The 22868-nt window shown below is 40.2% G+C and overlaps 1 protein-coding gene across 1 annotated transcript; it reads left to right on the forward strand.

Moving 5' to 3' along the window:
* Nucleotides 1-288: 288 nt before the first annotated feature.
* On the forward strand, nt 289-18296 carry SLC30A4 (solute carrier family 30 member 4). Its single transcript, XM_005148713.3, has 7 exons — nt 289-863; nt 5745-5891; nt 10684-10837; nt 11059-11272; nt 11565-11670; nt 15158-15292; nt 15954-18296. Exons 1-7 carry the CDS (start codon nt 485-487, stop codon nt 16106-16108), a joined length of 1290 nt encoding a protein of 429 aa, XP_005148770.3. The 5' UTR covers nt 289-484; the 3' UTR covers nt 16109-18296.
* The last annotated feature ends 4572 nt before the right edge of the window (nt 18297-22868 follow it).

The raw sequence follows: 22868 nt of genomic DNA on the forward strand, positions 1-22868 counted from the left end.
TGTCGGCGGGCGCGCAAAGGACGCCGTCTCTCGCCTGCTGGTCCGGCCTCTCCGCGGGGACAGCACGGGGGCAGCGCCGGTCTCGGGAGCGCGCAGGGGTTCGGGTGCGGTCCCCCCTCGCAGCGGTGCCCGGAGCGCGACGCTGATGGGTGTGACGCGCGCGGCTGCGGCGTTCCCCCTGCGCCGGCGGGGAGGCGGCCCTGCGCCCTGACCGGGGCTGCGCCGGCTCCGCGCGGCGGGGACTCGGGCTCCGCGGGCGGCTCGGCGCTCCGGGGGTGGCAACGCCAGCGGTGCCCGCCGCGGAGGCGGTGGGGGGGATCGGTAGGGCCGGTGCGCGCTGCGCAGGGCACAGCACAGTGATGTAGGGGACATGCCCTGACGGGACGGCGAACGGACGGGTGCCGCCTACGAGGGGGAGCAGCGCCAGCGGAGCCGCCCGCGGGAGGTTCGGCAGCAGCCGGCGAGGCCCCCGGGCTCCGCCGCGATGGCTGGGCCCGGGCTCTGGAGGAGCATCAAGTCCCTGCTGCGGAGGAGCGAGGACCCCTTGTTCCTGAACGACTCCAGTGCCTTTGACTTCTCGGACGAGGCGGGGGACGAGGACTTCCCTCGCTTTAACAAGCTGCGGGTGGTGGTGTCGGACGATACCTCGGAGGCGGCACCGGAGACGCCGGTGGCCGGGGCGCCCCTCGGCCTGCCCTCGGACGACGAGTCCCTGCTGGAGCGGGCCGGAGCCCGCCCCGGCCGGCCGGCCCCCTGCGGCGGCTGCAGCAGCCGGCGAGAGCGCTCCAGGCAGAGGACGGTGAAGAAGCGGTTGACGCTCGCTGCCCTCCTCTACCTCCTCTTTATGACCGGGGAGCTCGTAGGTGAGTCGGGGGCTCTGTCGGCCGGATGGACCGCGCAGCCTGTCACGCTTCTACGGCCGTGGCTTTCGATAGTTATTAAGAGAAACAGGCTGTCATGTAGAGAGATCAGAGATTAGCTGCCAGTTCAGAGAGTGAGGAGGAACAAAGTCCACCTGTATTTTCCATGCAAGAAAAGAAAAAGGAATTTGCAGCTTCCCTTATCTGAATGTCATCAGTCCCCCAGACGCATAAATGGGATTTTTTTTGCATGTATAATGGCCTTTTAGTTCTTTGTGTAAGTTTCTCTTGTACGTTTGTAAGGTGTTACTAGCAAGGGAGAAGCAGCATTTTATCATAGACATTAGAAAAAAAAGATGAACAATTTCATCCTCAGTATTAACTACTGACATAAAATCTCGCTGTGTTTGCAACAAGACAAATGAGGGAAATAAGTGTGATGTTTACCATAATGTCAAAACTAATGCTGGGGGACGGTTTACCCTCAGTCACCAACAATGTTTCTTTTAACCAAGAAACCAAACCCTGAGCTATCAGAGTGGATGCCGTGAGAATTCACCCTCCTGACAACTGCCTGGTGTCCTGCTGCACTCGGGACCAGTGTATTCTCCATCCAGGTGTAAATCATATTCACAGAGTCAGTTAAACTAACAGGTATTCCCATTAGAACACAGAAGAATACCAAGTAGTTTGATTAAATTATTTGTGGGTTCGGTTGGTTAGTATTTGGCAGAAGCATGGTGGATTTTTACTTGGAAATATGTTCCTGTATAGGTATTTGGTGGCTTGTTGGTCAGAAGAATTAATCTGCTGATCAAATTCAGCTTTTATTGCTCCCTGATAAAAGTCACACTATTGTTTGCTGTACAGGTAAAAGAGAACCTGTGCACTCTACAGCAGCTTGTACAGAATGACTGTGCTTCATTTCATAGGCTACAGCAGCATAGGCTTGAAATAAATTTGAGGGTGCCCTGGATGCACAGACAAGCTAGGAGATGTCACTCCTTTGCCATTAGCTAATAACTTTTACAAAGGATAGTATTTATCTTCCCATCTTCGTTCACTTATCAATATCAGCATCCTGTTACCACCTGTCTTTTGGATATGTCCATGCCCTTCAGTGCACGTCTGTTCAGTAGTGTGCAGCCTCCTGAAGAACGCTTAAATTTTCTTATCCCCAGATTTGAAGTCACAGAGAGCATTATTAAGTGCCAGGACATTGATGTGTGTGCTGAGCCAGGTCTCTGTAGCAACTATAACAATTAATTGCTTTTAAATTGCTTTCATTTTAACATACAAGTCTAAAACAGAGTTAATCAGATGAATTATTGGTCATAATTCACTAGGGGGAAAAAAGTCAAGTCACAAAAACTGTCTGGAAATAAAGAACGGAGATGTCTCAGGTGTAGTAGCCCAGGACCTACCTCCTCCTCCACACCTATGCACATTCGGTCAGTAATGTCTACAGGTCTGACATTTGCTTGTGTGAAGTGAGCTTGTGATCACAGATCACTTCGTGTTGGACAGCTGTGAATTGTATCTTTAAGACAGAAACTTATACAAGATGATAGGAGAAAAATCATGGTTCAATGATAAATGATACAGTTTGTCCTATATACATAGGAAAAAATCCACTCGCTTTTTCAGAGACAGATCAGAATACTGACTATTTCTGCACATGTTTTACTGGGGGGGCCCAGGAATGTGGGTTAGGGGAAAGATGTGGGTTTGTTCTTCAAAATCTCAGTGTGTGGTTAGTCATTAATGACAGTGCCACAGTGCATCAGCTTATCATGGATAAGCTTTCCCATCAATGGATAAGGCAATTTCATTAAACCTTTTGTGGGCATATGCTGAATTGTGCTCTCCATTTATGCTCTCTTTTTTTTTGTCTGGCTGAGACTTTGGTTCAGCATAACTCAGGCAAATTTGATAAGGAGCATAGTGTTGTACCTCAGACATAGATATCTTTTAACATAACCGTGATTTCATCTGATTGTATTTATAACAGAGTTCTGATAAATGATGAATTTAGTTCAACCTAAGAGCCTCTTACTGAGTAATATCTCTGAGTTGCCAACAGCTTGATGCTGAAGTCACTAGGGTGTATCTGTCAGGGACTTTGGGTCCAATTCACGCTGTTGTAGACCTCTCAATTGGCAATACAGAGGGAGGTCTAGGAATAATAGGTGTTGAGTGTAAAAATCCTCTCTCATCACTGTCGCATCGTCTGGCATTTCTCCCATACAGCTAGGACTTCTGTGGGCTCAGCTCAGGGTGGTGGATTTGTCTGTAAAAAGTGCTGGTGGTGTCATGAGACCTCATACCCCTGAGGTGTATGTATGTATTGCCAGCCCTATTTCATGTTTTGGGCACTGAGACACACAGCACTAGGGGCCAGACCTCTGGAATACTTTGTGTCTAACTTGCACAACCAATGAGTAGAGGACTTGGGTACCTCTGTACTTGTGTGGATCTTGACCTGAATGACTTGTCATAGGGCAAATAATCAGAAGCAGGACAAGTAATTAAAGATGGAGCCCTTGGGTCCTGGGTCAGTGCCCTCCCTACCTGTTTAACTGCTTCATTACGGCCCTGTATGGTGTTCTGTCTGCTTGGTTTCAACTTTTGGAACTTTTTTCATTGATCTGAAGCTCAGGTATTTGGGAAACTTTGTTTGAAACTTTGTTTAATCCTACAGGACATTTTAACTGACTTCTTTTCATGATCTTTGACAGTTTTCTTTCCTTAGCTTTTGAAAAAAAGCCAGAGGACCCTAAAAAATCTTCTTGCTGTCTGTTACTAATGTCAGGATGAAGGAAATCTTGTTTCAGCAGCTTTCTGGTGAAATTGTGATTGGTGTATTGTTTTCCAGAGTACAGCCAAGCTCATTACCCCAGGCCATCTCAGTGCATGTTGCTTAATTTGATGAACAGTCATTGTAAAAGTCAGATAACAACTTACACTTCGTGGAAATCATTTTGCATCGTAAAATGAAAAACATATTGCAAGTCCTAGTTAGATTTTCTGGCAGGGTTTTGATATTTTCAGCTATGTGTAGAGATAACTGATCGTCCATGAGGAGGACTGCTGTCCTTCACAGGTCACTGAAGACACTGCTGAGCCATCGAGCTATTTGTGCAGGTTGTAGATGTCTCTTTTTCCCAAGTTGCCGAATGTGTTTAACAACCCTCAGGATTCAGTACCTTTAACCAAGAGATGAACCAATACATTTGGAAAGAGCGAACCTTTGATTTCAGAATTTCATAAATTTCAATTACGTTTTCTTAGCCCACATGCTGCATTATGATTGCTTCAGTATCTGAATTCCTTCCTTATCATTTTATTTCTGAAGTCTGTCAAAGTGCAAGGCTAGCTGAAATGAAACTGACTCATCTCAGACCGAAGTGATTCTCAAAATTAATACATGGGAATTAACATACTTTAAATGTTCATATATGTAACGTGCTGATTTGAATGCTTTAGATACAAATTCTTGTTTTTCTGTGTTGACTGTAGAAGAGGCTGAGTTACATATTTCTAAGTAATTATTTAAAATCACACAAGAGCAGAAATTAATTCAGAATGGGAGGGGATAACCCAAAAAGTTGATGAATTGCTAAATCTTAAAAACTTTTGAGGTGTGATGGCCTTTGAAAAATTTCAGCCTCAGATGAATTTGACTTAGAAACTTAGGAGCAACTGAAGAAGGGGGGGATACATGAAAGGAACTAGTTGAACTGTGTATTTGGTAGGTACCCACAGTACAAGCAATACTACAGTATCAGCCCTGCTGCTTGTGTTTGGCTGGAGAGAGTAGCTCAGGCTGCAGGTGTTTGCGTACTAACACAGCCATACACACACTAGTCTTGAAAGCAGTCAGCCAGTTATGAATCTCCCTTTGCTATTTCCTCATGGTCAGCCTCCTCACTAAGACAGTTTTAATTGTAGATGAAGATACCTTTACTCGAAATGTTAGTTGGAGCCCCAAGCCTGCCAAATGGCATGCCAGCTGCATGCTTTGCTCAGGAGAATTTACAGGCTGAATGTCAATCTCAAGGTAAAAAGAGAAACTAAATCATAACTTAGCTGACACTAAAGATGAGATCTCTTCTGAGAAAATGGGCTTAACTTCATGCATATGGAAGACAAAGAAGCCTGTCCTTGATTCCCCTTTGGATAAGGGGTGCTTAAGAGAGGCGCATTGTTTAACTCTCTTGCCCTACAACAGTAGCCTTAGCAGCTGAATTGGAACAAAGATACCAACCTTTGATCTGAGGTTGTCTCAATACAGCTCATAATTACGAGAAAAAATTATGGTAATAAATAACAAAGAAAAATGCTGTGCAAGTGAAAGTCACTATCTGCAGTATGTATTGGCAGAACATAGCCCTGCCAGGGCAGGGAATAATGAAGGTTACAAGATAATGTAACAATAAGGGGGCAGGGTGAATTTCCTTGCCACTGAGTCACTGGATTTCTGTCCCTGTTCCATAATGTCAAAATATTTAACAGATGTAGTTTAATAAAAGGATCAACTGATTAAACACATGCACATTATCATACAGAGACGAGAAACAAAACTGTTTTGGTCCTGATCTAGCAAATGTTACGATGCATGTAGTCTGTGAGAATGACAGGAGGGAATCTGTTCTATGTTACTCTTAACAGAAAGCACACTTCACTGCACTTGTAACTATGGTAGCTTTAAATTATAGGATGGCATTTTGATTGCAATGGCAATACCCTGTTTAGTGATTATAACAAGAGCTCTCATGAACTTAATGTACTGTTCTGAAAATAAATAACTGTAAGCTGTGCCAAAAGGATATTATCTACAATCATTAATGTTGTAGGTACTGACTTTTCCAACTTTCTTTTCAGGTGGATATGTTGCTAACAGTCTAGCAATTATGACAGATGCACTTCATATGTTAACTGACCTTAGCGGTATTATTTTGACCCTGCTTGCTCTCTGGCTGTCTGCAAAATCTCCCACAAAGAGGTTCACTTTTGGATTTCATCGCTTAGGTATGTAGGTATCAGGTTTTGCTATTAACAGAGTATTTTAAGCAACTGTAAAGATAACCTAATTCTAGAAGTGTAAGTAACTAGAAAAAAAGCAGCAATAAACCCAAGAGTTGCTCTATGTTTAACACCCTGACACTAATGTCCTTTCACTGGCCACTGTAGAGCCACTACATAGGTTGTATTGTGACAAGGGAATAGATAATAAAAGAAAAAAAAAACATTTTTTAAAGTGTAAACCTCAGTCAGAAGTGAAGTTTGATGGCAGTTTCACTCATGGGAAGCTGGATGAGCCTCTCCATCTCTGTGACGCTAGGACTTAGCAGATTCAGATTTAAGTTCCGAACGATTGATTCATCTTCCAATTTAAAGAGGAAGCTTGGGGAATTGGACACAGGATGTCATTGTAAATATGACTTCCTACAAATGAACCATGGCCTAGAAATTTTACAAAGGGTTCAGAGGAGGGAAGCTGTCCCCAGCAAGAACAAAGGTGGATATGCAGCTGTGTTTCATAGCGCACCCATAGTTACTGGGCTGTTGCATTATGTGCACCTTTGTGCTTTGGAGTTGAAGCTGTTGAGCAAGAGAAGGACACATTCTTTGGTCACTCACTGGTGTACCACTGTCGGTGCTTGTGGGACACACTGAGGAGCTTGTTGGTTCAGGAGCTGTACATGTCATTTGTTGTTCACAACAGATAATTGCCAGTGCCCAGGATTCATAAACTCCCATTCTTCAGTAGAATTATGACACTGGAAGAAGGTCCTATTCAATCTGAAAAATGACATCTTAATCCAGATCTAAAAAGTTATGTGGAGCATATTATCAGAGGGCTCTGCTCTGCCAGAAGCCACATAAATCAGTATTCCTCTTGCACTCACTAGACCACACAAAGAAGAGATCAAGATGTCCCATGGTTTGCAATACAGTAAGTTAGTTAATCTGTGCCCCTTTTAGGTGTATAAACAAGGAAGTATAAACAGAATTATGTGCTAAACCTTGGAAGAGTATTTTCAGGATTCATTATTTCACATTTGGAAATGTAATGATGATAAAGGGTGCTTTCATATGGTTGCACACTGGATAGTACAGTTCATAATATACAGCTGCAGGTCTTGTGGACATTTAACCAAAAGCTTCAAAATATTTCATAAAATAGATAACTTCTAGTGTCATAATTTGCTACCTCTGCTCTATACATGCTACAGTATATTTTTCAAGGAATTTCAAAGTCTTGTGTAGTCATCGTTTGCAACTCATTTTGGCTGCTAGAACAGCAGCAGAATTCAACAACTCCATCGCTCCTAGTCATTTGTCATCAGTTAGTCACTAGCGCATGAATGCATAACTCTGTACACTAGCAAAGATCTTTGGGGCTTTAGCAAGAAAGCATTAACACTGCCAGCATTTCCCTTTGCAACCTTTTCTTTCAGTAAGTTTTAATTTTGCAATAGGAGCTGCCTTAATACTGAAACCTGACCTTGAAGGTACCCCCTGGCAGTTGTTCATACTCTTGAGAATGATGTTTGCTAGCATTCGTGCATACTTTAACCCTATTTAGAAATCATGAGTAGTTTATATATCTTTGTAACTTCTCTAAAGCCAAATAATACATACATTGTACATGTCATGGCCTAGCTTAAAAACATGAGTTACAGAAAACTAAACTTAGCTATTAAGATTTTACTCAGTTCTGTAAATTTTCACTGAGTTTTAAAATAGTTTGAGGGCTCCACTGCACTTGGCAAGCAAAAATTCCTGAGGATTCCTGCCACCTCACCTTTGGGTTTTTTTTTTCCCTTCTCCCCGTTTTATTGCCAAGAGAAATCCTGGCCAGACTAACTCAGTGTGGCGCATAGAATTAGTCTGTATTGCCCACCATCTCCCTGGGAGCAGCTTCTCAGTTCTGCAGCAGTTACTCCCCCTTTTCTGCTGCCCGGTGCCAGGAGGTTGTTAAACCCAAGAGCAGGTTGTTGGGTCTCCACAGTTGGAAATACTCAAAACCCAACTGGACACAACCCTGAGCAACCTGCTGCAGCTGACCCTGCTTTGAGCAGGACTCTTAGAGTTTCCAGGGGTTCCCTTCTACCTCAGCCATTCTGTGTAAATAGCAACAGTGCAGCCCTCTGTGAAGGACTCTGCAAGTGGGGAGAAGAGTTTCTGTGTCTGCAGTGAGGAAGGGGAAGTGAGTGAAGGCCCTGCAGGAGACCCCCAAACCTTGACCTAGGTTCTGCAAGTACAGAATAATAAGATGGTTCAAAATTACTATATACAGGTTTCTTTTTACAGTCACATCTGTGAAAGCGATTTGCCTCTTTTTAGGCATGGAGTCTGAATGCCATGGCCTGAGGGCCCAGTTTCACACATCAGCAAATGCTGGCAATGGAAGAAAGCTGATTTGCGGGTATATCCTCGCTGTAATGCATCTTTCCAGATACTCTATATGCAAGAAGCTTGTCAACAAATAATACAGGCTCAACAATAGCTTGGATTTCATGAAAGATGTTAAAACATGACAGAATATTTAAAAAAGGGTACAGATTGAGCATCTGTCACAATAAAAATACGGAGCATTTGTTTGAAGATGGGAATGTGTGTAAGAACTCTCTCATTGATGACCTGCTCTGCATTAATTTTTAAGATAATCCATACATACAGTAAGCATGTAAACATTCTAATGAGCAATGTTTCTGGTGCTCATTATGACTTTTGTTTGCAGAAAGATGAATTTCAAACTTGTTCCCAGAAACACTTCATTGTAAAGAAAACAGACATATTAAGATGTCTCATCAAATTCCAGATGCGAATTCACACTAGTTCTCATTTATTTGAATTCTCCTTGAGTGCATAATATGTATACTCCATCTTCAGTTTTATTCCATTTTTGGTGGTGAAAAGAAAGCTGACATATTCAGAAATGGGTTAGAAAAGTGAAGACAAAATAATGGAAACTGCAGTCATGTCTAAATGGATTATATTCTTGAAGCCAAAATAGTTCTGTTTCACCACGAAGTGGAGATAACTCCTTCTCAGTGAGGCACTGAGCAGATTTAAGCATAGATATGGGACCTGGCATTTTTCCATTGCTGCAAACACAATGTTAGTAATGACAGAATCAGTCAGTCCACTGAGACAGTATACAGTTCATTTCACAAGAAGTGAAAGATGTCTGCACAAATCTACAATGCTGACATTACAGTGAGCCTGTGAAGAAACTGCAAGGGAAATACTGGTTTCCATTTCAGAAAACATGGTTTTCCAATTTAAAACCACAATATGTAATCTCTCTGGTAAATGCTAATATGCTTCACAAATTTTTTAAAAAGCATTCTGGAAAACCTGTGAAGGAATATACTGAGGTTTCTTCAGGCTGTTGCCCTGAATAATCTGCCTGCTTTGTACAGAACACTGCCACTTGCACAGATATTTCCAGGATTTTCATGTTGCTCTGAAATCATCTTGAGATTGTGACAGCTGCCATCCAGAGCCTTGTTACTGCCTGGTAATGCTGGTACTGGTCCAGGCACTGACACACTGCCGAACAGCTGAACGTGTGGGTGAGAGTTTCTTCTCCCATAACGATGTTAAAAATTCTGTATGTGGATCAAGTGATTTGGGCGATATTAAAATGCTTATATCACAGCATGTTTTTTACTGTAGTATCCAATAAATACAGTTAAGGCAGTTCTGTGTTACAAATGACACCTTTAGCAGTAACCAAAGTTGTACTACACACTGACGGATCAAAAGCAGAGGCAGAAGTGAGGAACTTCACAGATCAGTATTCTTAGAACTGTGTAAAGCCAAGAGCAGAATTTTGCTCTTACTGGAGAATAAATCAAGGCAACTTGTGTGAACAAGGGGAAGAACAACTACTAAAATTCCAAGTATATTAATTCCAACTCTGATCTCTGAGTTCACACAGGAAAGCTGAGATCCTGGTGATCCATCTGGCAAATGACAGTAATGAGGCTACGCATAATGATTACAGATTACTCAGGCATGCCTATGAATTCACAGGCAATACAATCACAGTGGAGCTGGCATTAAGGTTTTCCCCTGTGTTTTTTGTAAAACCCTATATTAACTTGCTTATAACCAAGAGTCTTAACTGGGCCAATGTTTTCTCTGTCAGGTATTTTGCCTTTTTTATTTGTCTGTTTCTCTTTAAGTTTCCGCTACAACAGGGCAATCATTTTCAGAACATGAAGCTAGAAGTTAAAAATATGTTAATATTAAAAGGAATCTAGTGACCCATTTGGAAATACCTATATTTTGTATGGTAGTACCTTAAAAGTGTAGTGTGAACTCACTGTCCTCGAGTTCATGTACGCTGTTACCAGCCCACTTCCATGACTTGGGTAGTGAGGCAGACAGCACTAAGGTTCTGACCCATAAAATATTCAGGCCTATTCACCTCACATCAGAACAGCAGGAGGCCTGTGGAGAACTTTAACCACTTCCCACAGATGTAAACAGCAGCGGAAGGTGCAGGACAATGAAAGGAGTTTTTTTTTCTAATTTTCTCTTTACTTAGGTATATGTGCCCTTTTGCAAATCCCTTCTGATCAGATATAATTCCTACTCCAAAATCTTGGTCATAACACTCTTACTTTTGTAAAATATGAGTATGTGGTAAATGTAAGATAATGTTAAAACAGCATATTACAGCTATACAGAAACATATTAAGCAGTCCTTCATAGCTGAAATCTGCACTAGATAATGTGTATGTAAACGTATGTCAAGGAGCTTAGACTCACTTTTGTAATGATGTTTCCTTTCTGTTTGCAGAAGTATTGTCTGCCATCATTAGTGTACTGCTGGTCTATATCCTTATGGCATTCCTCTTGTATGAAGCTGTTCAAAGAACTATCCATATGGACTATGAAATAAATGGTGATATCATGCTGATTACAGCAGCCGTTGGTGTTGCAGTTAACTTAATGTAAGATCTCCCTTTCTTTTCATTAACACTCATAAATGTATTTCTGAATAAGCTGCTAATTCATTCATGGCCTGTATCTTTCTCATGGAGTGTAATTTTGCTGGACATCTTCATGAGACAAGAAATGATACTAAGTATTATTTTTTCAATTCTTTAGTTTCAAAGGAAAAAAAAGAAACCCAAACCAACCCTAAAGCCTGTTTTTCTTCTTTCACTTTCAGAATGGGTTTTTTGCTGAATCAATCTGGCCACCTTCACTCCCACTCCCATTCCCACCCGCACTCTCATGTACCTCAGTCGAACTCTCCTAACACAGCTCACAGCAGCAGCCACGGGCACAGCAGCCTTGCGGTGAGAGCAGCGTTTGTACATGCCCTTGGGGACCTGGTACAAAGTATTGGTGTGCTCGTGGCTGCATACATCATACGCTTTAAGGTACGGGATGGCCAGCCTTTGAGGCAGGGGGAATTGTTTTAATTTCAGTTTTGGTGATTAAAAAGGGACTTGGTTTTATAAGTTATTAAACAAATATATTGTGATATTCTGCTTTGAGCTTCATACATTCATGCAAAATAAGCAAACTGTATTATGTATTTTGTAACTCTTCAAACAAAAAAAAATATTAATGAAAGTTGGAGCTAGAAGTAACTATTTTCTGAGTCACGCTTTTTTAAGTAAGCGAGCTTATTTTCATACATGCTTTAACGCTTTGTAACTTCCCTTGCAGCCAGAATACAAGATTGCTGATCCTATATGTACATATGTATTCTCCATACTGGTGGTTTTGACAACAGTTCGAATTCTGTGTGACACAGGAGTTATTATTCTGGAAGGTAAGATCTGTGCACAGTCTGCAGTACTTTACATGTCAAATATCAATGAGCACTGGCACTTTTCTTGACATCATAATTATCATCTCTAACAAAGTGGATTGTGTCTGGAAACCTGTTTATCTTCTTGCTTCTTTAGTCTGTTGGTTCTTGATGGCTCATTTAAATCACAGAAGTCTTAAGGTGCCTTTGATCTCTGTCAGAATCACACAAGTCATAGCTCTTCACTATTTGGAGATAGTGAAGTGAAACATATGGAACTTTCTGGTGTGTCTGAGTGGCTGTCAGCTAAACTAAGTGAATACTGCCCTTTAATCACTTGTAAAGTTAAAGTGAATATGAAAGCATGTAAAAGGAGAAAGCAAGAATAAGACGAATGGCTGGACAGGTGGTTCATGTCTGTCTTGTCTTCCCTTTTTCACAGGTACTGTTGTATTACTTGCATGCTTCTACTGTTACCATAGGTGAAGCTACATGTAAAAGAGTGGTGTAAATAGGAATAAGGAAAAAAGGAAAGAAAAGCTGAACACAAACTAAAGCATGTTATCTCATGTGGCAACATAGAAGAAAATATGCCAGCATTATTTGCATTATCACAGCTAACATGCCAACTACTGCTGCTTGATCTAGTACTTTTACCTTAAGAAAGTGAAGGTGTTAGGGATGGGAGAAAAATCCTTGGTTTCAGTTGCACCTTCCTAGCTGTCTCATGTGAGCTATTATTGACTTTACTTTTATTATGTTACAAGGCTTAACCAGGAACCTCAAAATCTTCAATGTCAAGTGCTTTTGCTATCATTTAGGAGGAAAAAAAAACAACCCCAACACAACGATCTAACAAAATGGAAGTTCATTGAGAGGGCAAAAATAGTGACATTTGCTTGAGAAATCTTAGTCAGCTCCAAGGCAATAGCTAAGATTTAGCTGAAGAAAACAGATAAGACAAAATAATGGTGCATCAAATTCCAGATGTTTTGAGTTGTAGCTGTTTGCATAGGTATCCCAGTTGTTATAAAATCTTCAAATTAATGACGTTATTAAAAGTGATGGTAGATGGGCTGTATGTATGTTAGGGAATTTTTCCAACTCAGATCCATGATCTCCAGCGAGTGAACTTGCATTTATATTGGAAACCACTACTACAACATCAGGCTCTTTGCACTTGTATCAGAATTCAGTATTAATATTAACTTAAGTTTCATCATTATACTAGGAACACTGAATTAAAAACTTAAATCATTATCTAATAAAAGCAATGAGATTCTAGCTTTTAAAATATATTTAAAGGCAGCATGGAAGTCTGAAGATGCTAAAATTTCAAAAGAGATGGTACTGGAACTAACATGATTTAAAAGACAGTGAAATAACAAGTTCAGAGAGGAGTCACTTCAGAAATTCTGAAGAAAATTGAGAAGCAAGTGGCTGAACACCTCATGGCATATATAATCAAACTCCATAAAACTGAAAAACTAAAAAGCTATGATAGAAACAAAACTGTTTGGAAACAGAGCTTATTCAGTACTTTTGAACTAGATTTTGACCCATGTTGATAATTTAAATTTTTGATTCTGCTCTTTGTACAGCTAAAAGGTGGAGTAGGGAAGCTATAGAGGTGCTGTAGCTGCTGCAAGTACTACATCTAGAATGTCTTGGTCAGTGCAATCATTGGTGTGCAACGATGCTAATCTATAAGATGAAAGTCATATGTGTTAACCACTGCAGATGGATTGCTATGAGCATCTGAAAATGATACCAGGTACCTGAAAAGAGAAGTTTCAGGACACAGGGCCTACCTAGAATCATAGAATAGTTAGGGTTGGAGAGGACCTTAAGATCATCTAGTTCCAACCCCCCTGCCTTGGGCAGGGACATCTCACATTAAAGCATGTCACCCAAGGCTCTGTCCAACCTCACCTTGAACACCTCCAGGGATGGAGCATTCACAACTTCCCTGGGCAGCCCATTCCAGTGCCTCACCACCCTTACAGTAAAGAATTTCTTCCTTATATCCAATCTAAACTTCCCCTGTTTAAGTTTCAACCCATTACCCCTTGCCCTATCACTACAGTCCCTAATGAATAGTCCCTCACCAGCATCCCTGTAGCCCCCCTTCAGATACTGGAAGGCTGCTATGAGATCTCCATGCAGCCTTCTTTCCTCCAGGCTGCACAGCCCCAACTTTCTCAGCCTGTCTTCATATGAAAGGTGCTCCAGTCCCCTGATCATCCTCGTGGCCCTCCTTTGGATTTGTTCCAACAGTTCCGCGTACATATTATGTTGAGGACACCAGAACTGCACACAATACTCCAAGCGAGGTCTCATGAGAGCAGAGTAGAGGGGTAGGATCACCTCCTTCGACCTGCTGGTCACGCTTCTTTTGATGCAGCCCAGGATACGGTTGGCTTTCTGGGTTGCAAGCACACACTGCTGGCTCATGTTAATTTTCTCATCAACCAACACCAGCAGGTCCTTCTCCGCAGGGCTGCTCTGAATCTCTTCTTTGCCCAACCTGTAGCTGTGCCTGAGATTGCTCCGACCCAGGTGCGGGACCTTGCACTTGTCATGGTTAAACTTCATAAGGTTGGCATTAGCCCACCTCACAAGTGTGTCAAGGTCCTTCTGGATGGCATTCCTTCCCTCCAGCATATCAACTGAACCACACAGCTTGGTGTCATCGGCAAACTTGCTGAGGGTGCACTCAATCCCACTGTTATGTCACTGACGTAGATGTTGAGCAAGACCGGTCCCAACACTGATCCCTGAGGGACACCACTCGTTACTGGTCTCCAGCTGGACATTGAGCCATTGACCACAACGTTTTGTGTGCAGCCATCTAGCCAGTTCTTTATCCACCAAGTGGTCAACCTATCAAACTGACATCTCTCCAATTTAGAGACAAGGATGTCATGTAGGACAGTGTTGAACGCTTTGCATAAGTCCAGGTAGATGACATCAACTGCTCTACCCCTATCCATCAGTTCCATAGCCCCATCATAGAAGACCACCAAATTGGTCAGGCAGGATTTCCCCTTAGTGAAGCCATGCTGTCTGTCGCCAAGCACCTTGTTGTTTTTCTTGTGCCTTAGCATGCCTTCAAGGAGAATCTGCTCCAAGATTCTATCAGGCACAGAGGTGAGACTGACTGGTTTGTAATTCCCTGGGTCAGCCATTTTCCCCTTCTTGAAAATGGGGGTTACCTAGAATGTTGGATTGCAGTAATGTTGTCTGTATTGCACCAAAGGATCTAATGCTGGCTATTGCCAGAGATTCTGCATAGGACAAATTATGTTTAAGAAAACACCGCAGTTAATGTGCAACTTCTGTACCCGTGTTTGACTTAATATGCCAATTTGCATATTCTTTTCTGTTGATAACCTGGAAGTTACTGATCACAAGTTATGAACTCTTTTGAAATCTGTCATGACATTTTAAAGGCCACTGAGAGTCTGCAAAAGACAGAATTAATTCTGCCTCATGTTTGGTATCACAGGGGTTCCAAGGCATTTAAATGTGGATCGCATTAAGGAAGACTTGATGAAAATTGAAGATGTTTATTCTATAGAAGACTTAAATGTTTGGTCTCTTACTGCAGGAAAAACAACTGCCATAGTCCACTTGCAACTAGGTAAGCTGCTGTAGAGCATAATTCTGAACATAATGATTCTAAATGAAATGTAAGTGTAAAAAAAAAAATCAAACCAAAAAATCCAACACTTTCTTTTCCTATTGTTATTTAAGTTGAACCAGGAAATATCATTGCAGGGGGGATGTTTGCTAACTGTGGTTTTATACAGTAAGTTATAAAACCCATTTGCCCAGAAAGTCAGTGTAAATGAAAACTGTGAAAAGAAATACATTTGTACTGAAATATCCAATACAAATTCCTGGGTGTATGTGTGTATGTGTAAAATTTCTCTTCAGAAATTCCCTTACTTGTCCAGGGAAAGACAGGGTGAAGCTCTAATGTAGAAATGTCTGACAGGAAAAATAAACATGTTTTGCCAAAACATGCTGATTTAGACATCTAACTATTATGAATATCAATTCTTAGTAAGAAAGCTCTTTTTTTTTTGGGGGGGGGGAGGTGGTATCTAACACAAACAGTATTATCAAGATGTGATTCTAGTTAGAGGATGTAGACCTAAATGGAAAATAATACATAAAGATCACATAATGACCACAGAACAGTATGGATAAGTGAATGTGAATACATTGTAGTTGGTAATACTGGATTGTCCAGGTTTCTTGAGGAGGGAATTCTATTAATTATTGTCTTGATTTTCCAGTTCCTGGTAGTTCATCTAAATGGGAGGAAGTTCAATCCAAGGCTCGACAACTGCTGCTGAACACATTCGGAATGTACAAGTGCTCTGTGCAGCTTCAGAGTTACAAACAGGAAATGAGCAAAACCTGCACAAGTTGTCAGAATTCCAGTGCCTGATCTCGTATGTTTTGGGAACTGCTGCCTTATTCTTTATTTTGTAGTCAAAGACTGAGAGCAATAAATGCAAAATGAAAATGATCAAACAGAAACCATTAATATGTGGATTTGTACCATGTAACATGCAGCAGGGAGAACTGGTGCTGCAAAAAGTGCAGTGGTTGCCCTACAGAACATGTGTATCACTCTCTCCCTTGTACTGGTTTATTCAAGTTATGATGATTTGGAGACAAAGCTGTTTTCAGATTGTTTACAAACTGCAACATGGCTCTGCAGATACCTCACAAATTACAGTCCCATATTGTCCTTGAATAACGATGTACCACAAAGTACCTGCACTCCAAATGGAGCATCAAGTATTCAGTATTTCAGTTCAAGTCTCTTATGCTGATCATGCCAGAATTTCATAATATGTCATGATCACTGAAATCATTATACAGTATTTTTGCAATAATAATTTTCATAAAGTATCTTAAGACTATAATGCATACAGTGCTAGTTTTGGAAACCCTGTCTTTGGAGACACTGCAAAATACAGCATTTACTGTACCCAGACCAGAAAGTTAGCTTTATTCTGGGCATTCAGAGATCTAGACAGAAAGATCCTTGCCTAGGGTTCTGGTATTTAACTAGAGACCCAGCACTGAACCCAAAGTGTTTTAGGTGATCTGTTATCTTTAATGTATTTTAGAATAGGGTTTATACATTAGAAACAGGTTATTTATTTAAAAAGTTTTGACTTGTAAGATGAGTTTATTGTTAATGATCTTGAATGTCTAAACCAACATTTGATAGACATTAAAAGGCCAGTTGATTAGCATGCCTTATATTATAATTAATAAATGTCCTGTAATTGATTATTTTTCCAAGATTGTTTTGAATGAAAAGTCAAATGACAGGAACTATGCTTGACATGGAGATACTCTCAAACACAACCAACAGACATGCAAAATACATCTAACAGGAAAGTGGGAGCAGAAGTTTTAGGTATGTACTATTCCCTCAGTCACAGCTATCTCTGACCTTTTCAGCTTTGGTTTGATCACACTATGGCAGTATCCTGATAAGAATGCCGCTGCAATAGCGGTCCCCAGTACCTGGCTTTATTCATAAAGCAAAATCCAAGCAAGTTCAGTAACATAATGGTGTTGGACAAAAATATCGTAACACCCAACAGAGGTAGAAAGGCCTTTTCTTATTTACAGAAGGATGAGGCAATTTGAAGACTATTTTATTCGTCTGGACACCTCAAAATCCACAAAACTGAATTTCTGCACCTTTTGGTGGAAGCCCTGTACTCTGAATGTACACCGAATAACCAAACCTGACACCATGCTATTGTACGCCTTAAAATGCAGATGTGCGCCTGCTTCTGAAGTCATTTATGTTGGAAGAAGCTAAGGGCAACAAGAGTATGACCTGCAAAGTTCAGAAGATGGGAGTAACTTGGCTCAGAGAGTTTTTGCTTATTCTGTACTTTGGTCTTTATACAGAACTTCCACTGACATCAAAAGTAGTTCTCTGTGTGGATCAGAAAGGAAAATTTTTGCCCAGTAATGGATATTGTGACATTTAACTGTAAATACTTAAGCTATTGTCTGTTCTGAAACTTGCTAGGGTTTCACATACTTATCAGGCTGATCTATACCTGCAGTTTGGGGTCACAGTCTTGGCTTCCTGTCTCTCCTTATGCGAGGTAGGGGTCACATGATGACCTTTCATTGGTGAAAACTGACAGCACAGTATTAATTTGGACAAAGTGCATGTAACACTGGATTATGTTTGTATCTGTTCTGGCAAGAAACGAGAACATTTGAGTACAGCATGGGAGCACACAGCTCAGAGGCCAAGTAGCACTGTACTTGGAAAGTTAATGCTTCAGTACAAACACAATCATTAATTAAGCCATATCATAGTTCATGAAGAATGTGCATCCCATCCTTACAATCTTACTGGAAAAAAAAATACCACAGACAAACAACAGGTATTTTGCACATACTAATACTCAAATAGGTTTTAATTAAATTGGGGTTTACAGTTGATGTAATTAGAAGTGGAAGTACAGTAGACATGTATTGTATTTGGAGTTTTTTAATAATTTACTACATGTTTAATTATATAAAAAAGTGTTGCTTTATTGTGGGTTTTATTAAATCAATTATTAAACTTCACATTGTTGTCTTATTTATATTACTGTCTCATCATCTTCTGAAATGTTGGAATGCTCAAGGTTTACTCAGTTTGGAGATGCTATATATAGAATGAATTATGTCTCCCTCTTTAGTCAGAACAATTTACATCTTCCTATTTCCCATGCAGTAACTGCACTTTATAAAATACAAGCTGACCAAGTATGGTGAAGAATTAGCCATAAAGCAACTGGCAAAATATTCCTGAAACCCTACATTCACGCTTGAGGGGTCCTTGTAATCAAGGTAGACTGAAAGGAGTTCAGAGAAAAAGCAACAGAAGATGAAATGAGAATAAAGAATAAAAGAATCAATGCTCAGGGAGACTCTGAAGTGTACATTCCCTGCTTTAAGGTCTGACTAAACTCACATGGAAATATACGTCTGTGTGGCCTGCCTCTAATCCTTTTCTTCATGAATTATTCAGAGCACAGGTTGTCTGGCACTGCAATGTTTAATGTAAGAATCCAGTAGCAGATCTGCTATTAATCAACATCAAGAAGAATATGCATGTTACCACTTATATTACTCCAACTGATGGAATAAATGAGCTTAGCAGGACTATAAAAGTAGAAATAATTATACTTGCTTAAAAGGATGGAGAAATAGTCAGAAAATAACACTGATTTGCAAGCAAACTACCACGAATTTATGATCTAATACACAATAACAGTACTCTGCAAGCTTAAGTGCCTATAAAAAACAAGTTATTTTTATAGATATTGCAAGGTCATTTTCAGTATCAGCTTAGAAAAAGGGTCTTAGTATAAGGTCTTATGTCTTTCCAAGCAGCAATCTAGCACATCCAGATATTTTCCTGTGGCTATGATAATTTACACACTATTACACTATTCTTTTACAAAATCCTCTCCTTGAAATGAAAAATCATTTACTTAACTGGATCTTTCGCTAGCCAAGGAATTCATCAGATTCCAGCAGGTTTCCACAACTAGTATCCCTGTTTTCCAGAGCTGTGCTGCTTTTACTGACTGAACAGCTGAAATTCCATGAAAATTCTGCCACCTCGAACAGTCTACACTGGGAACAGATTCTTGCTTTCTTGCTCTGTGACTGTCACCCATCCTTTTCTGAAGCATGGATACAGCCTTGATGACAACCTACTCACATGAGTCAATAAAGCATTTTTATATCGAGTAGACTTGAAAAAACCTTGCATCCCACTCTTCTATTCTGAAATGTTCTTATCCTAAGAAGAAAATTCAGAGAAAACTATTTTGTTGTGAATGTTTTCCTTGCTTAATTCTGTGGGGTATTTTTTTTTCTTTTAATGTGTTGACACTTAGTCTTTTCCATACCAGCAGCATTTCTTCCTACACCAGCAGAATTACCATTTAAAATGTCATACCTGAATCTAAGTCTTCAATAATTTTACTACCATACATACATGCTACTTCTTCCATAATTACTTGCAATTGGCAGAATGACTAAGGAAAGCAGTAGGCTGGCATTTAAAAGTAATTTTCTGACATAAAATCAAAAAACCTAAAAGACACTCAACCAACTAATGAGTGATAAGTCTTTTGTTCAGGTATTTTGGCAGAATCTCCTGAGGACACTGCACTGATGCTGCATAGAGCAGGGATGTTAAGTATTACTTCTCTACAGATAATACAAGAATATAATAAATTAAGACAGGTTTTTGAGTAAGTAGACATGATACATACTGCGACAGCTTCCTAGTCCATTACCAGAAAAGTTCACTTGAGATCTCAAAGGGGGTAGACAATCCACTGTAAATACCAGGCTCATTTTGCTCTATCCATCCAAAATGGCATTGCCAAGATCTTCTGTCTTGCTGGTTGCTCCAAGCACATTCCGTTCCAGCAGGTAACACACTTAGCTCATGCTTCATCAGTCCCCCAAACCACTTTTAAGGCCTGTTCTAGTCAAATACATGCTTGTCCACTGTCCATTTCCTCTTTGATCACTAGATGAATAAAATCTACCCATCAAGTTGCTAGCTCACAAGGAAGACCTAATCCAAAAGCCTCTAGATTCTATTTCTACCTTAAAAAAAAAATAAAAATCAACCAAACATTCTCCACCTTCACCACTCTTAATCCCCCTTCCAGCTTCATCCTATTCTCCCGGTCTTTGTAAAAACCATGCTGGGCCCTGACAGCCTGTGTGCTCTGGAGCTGGCAAATCCTCTTCTGCTCTTTTCTCATTCTGTTTTCCATGGCTGAATGCTCTAGGAAGGACCAACCATGTTGTTCAATTTGTTAAATACCCACCACAACTCTGGAAGCTACTAGAACGAATACTTTCCATTTACTACTACTCAGCTACCACAGCAACCTGCTCTTAAAGTGCATGTGTAGCTGCCTTCTACATGTATAGCTGTAAAATAACAATATCCAAACCAGTAATTTTGCTTTTTTATCTCTATTTTCCTTTTCTCCATTGTGTTCTGCTTTTTTTTTTCTCTCAGTATCACACAGTTTTAAAATTATCAGTGCTAAATGTAGAGGACAAAATCACTTAATTGTTTTTATTACAGCTATGAAGCATTTAAACCATCTATGGCATCAATTCTCTGGGGAAAAAAGCACCATTTCATAAACACAAGCATAATTTTACTTATATAATGACTGCTGTTATGATTTCCTTACTGTGATACCTGGTGAAAGGATAAGTTGTTTTTCCAGGAATGTGACTAGCCAGTACACAAGGTTACATGAAACCAGTTAATGCCATCTGTCCTGAGTGTGTTTCACATTAAACTTGCTGCTGATATATACATGATTTTTAGCTCAGCTGATGAATACATGAAAGCAGCCAGATGGTAGGCAAAACATCTGCTTTTGTCTCAGGTGCATTAAGAGCACCTAAGTCCCTGCACTCATCCTATTTCTTTTTCCCAAAACACAGACAAATAATCTAATAAATCCCTAAATAAATTGATGAATAACTACTTTTATACATTTACATGTCAAGTCTCGTAACTGTGTGCCTTTTACAGTCAAATGGATTTTTGAGACCACCACCATAAACAAACATTTTTAGAGTTCATATGTTGCTGCATACTTGAGCCTAGCACACAAGTATTCTTGAGTTTTTATAGATTTCACGTGTTCCTTTTTCCAAGCCCACCGTCAGAACAAATCTGACACAGAACAGTACAAATACTCCTTCCCCTCTGAACGGTCAACCTCCGAGGCCATTCCCGCGTTCACCAGAAGATGGCGGACTAGCCCCAGCTTTAATGAGGAGTTTTGTACCGAGTGTAGCTATTGAGACTTCTGTATGTCAAAGGAATATATTTTGTCACAAATTTATAGAATGTCTTATTAGTAAGTAAAAAAAAAAAAGCCAACGAGCCCCAGGTCCCAACCTCTGAATTTTCCCTAAACATAACAGGGGATTTATCTTAATAATCAATACAATAAGGAACAGCACAAGATTTGCTAATCAATTACTGGGAAGGGCTTAAGATACTTCTTAAAGGCATATACAGGTAAATATTACGAAATACATGTTCAAAAGCCTACTCCAGTTCTAAGTAGGTAATAAAAAATCATATGAGTGGAAATTAGCTGTGGCTATGGGTATCTGAAATGCAATTTAAATTATTCACTCATGTACACAATGTAAGGCATCATGCAAGCCCTTTGTTTCTACGAAAGTAAGAATTGCTTTTTTAGGTGCTAAATTCATATTTCCAGGACAACATATACTTCCATCTGAAACATCTTTGTTGTCTACTTTTTTTAAAGGATCTGATGACACTTTCAATCAAAAAAATAAACGGAGGGAAGCCATTTTGTTTCAAAATAGGCAAAATTATAGATGTAGAATTTAATTGTGTCTACACTACTGCAATTGCTGGTATAATGTTATCTTTAGATCTAGTCTAACAGGCTTCACAGAGACAAAATGCAGATGACATAGACTGAATTGCTCAGAACCACAACTTCCTTCCAGTAAAGACTTCTTTCATTTCTTCAAGCTATTACACAATTCTGTATTTTCTAAGCTTCTGCAGCTGACACACACACCTTCAACTGGAAATGGGAATTGCCCAACCAGTTTCACACACTGGTTTCTTTCTGCTTTGGTATTTGCTTTAATATAACCTACATGGAATAATTATGACTTTCAATCAATGGTTTTCAAACAACCTGTTTGGACTTGCCATAGAGCAAAGGCCAAGTCATATAACAGAAAATTTAGAAGAAAGTAACTCTCTGCATAACAAAAGTTAAAGGGTCATGTGCAGTAAGCCGTAAATGAAGATTTGTTTTAGATACACTCACTTGTGGATAGCTATGTGGGCATCACATTGTGTTAGATCTTGTAAAGCAGAATATTATTCCATACAGACTTACTACATTTAGAGTTGCTCTGGAGGAAGGATCAACAAAAGAGGTAGTCTCTATTTTCAGCTGTCATAGCTAGAAAGAAGCAGCTCACAGATGAGGAGTAATGACAAAATTAAATCTTACTAATATGTTCACCAGCTGCTATGGCTAAATAAGGAAATTCATACTGCAGTATTACTATTTTTTTTAAGAGTTCATACTTTCTTGACAACACAAGGTGTGTTTGTG

This window comes from Melopsittacus undulatus, chromosome 9 (genome assembly GCF_012275295.1).
Source record: "Melopsittacus undulatus isolate bMelUnd1 chromosome 9, bMelUnd1.mat.Z, whole genome shotgun sequence".
NCBI lineage: Eukaryota > Metazoa > Chordata > Aves > Psittaciformes > Psittaculidae > Melopsittacus > Melopsittacus undulatus.

Bases quoted from the DNA above. Each gene is read 5' to 3' on its own strand.
- SLC30A4 (XM_005148713.3), top strand. From the start codon at position 485: ATGGCTGGGCCCGGGCTCTGGAGGAGCATCAAGTCCCTGCTGCGGAGG. The intron at 10,838-11,058 runs GTAAGATCTCCC...TTTCACTTTCAG, and splicing joins GGTGTTGCAGTTAACTTAAT to AATGGGTTTTTTGCTGAATC. The intron at 15,293-15,953 runs GTAAGCTGCTGT...TTGATTTTCCAG, and splicing joins CATAGTCCACTTGCAACTAG to TTCCTGGTAGTTCATCTAAA.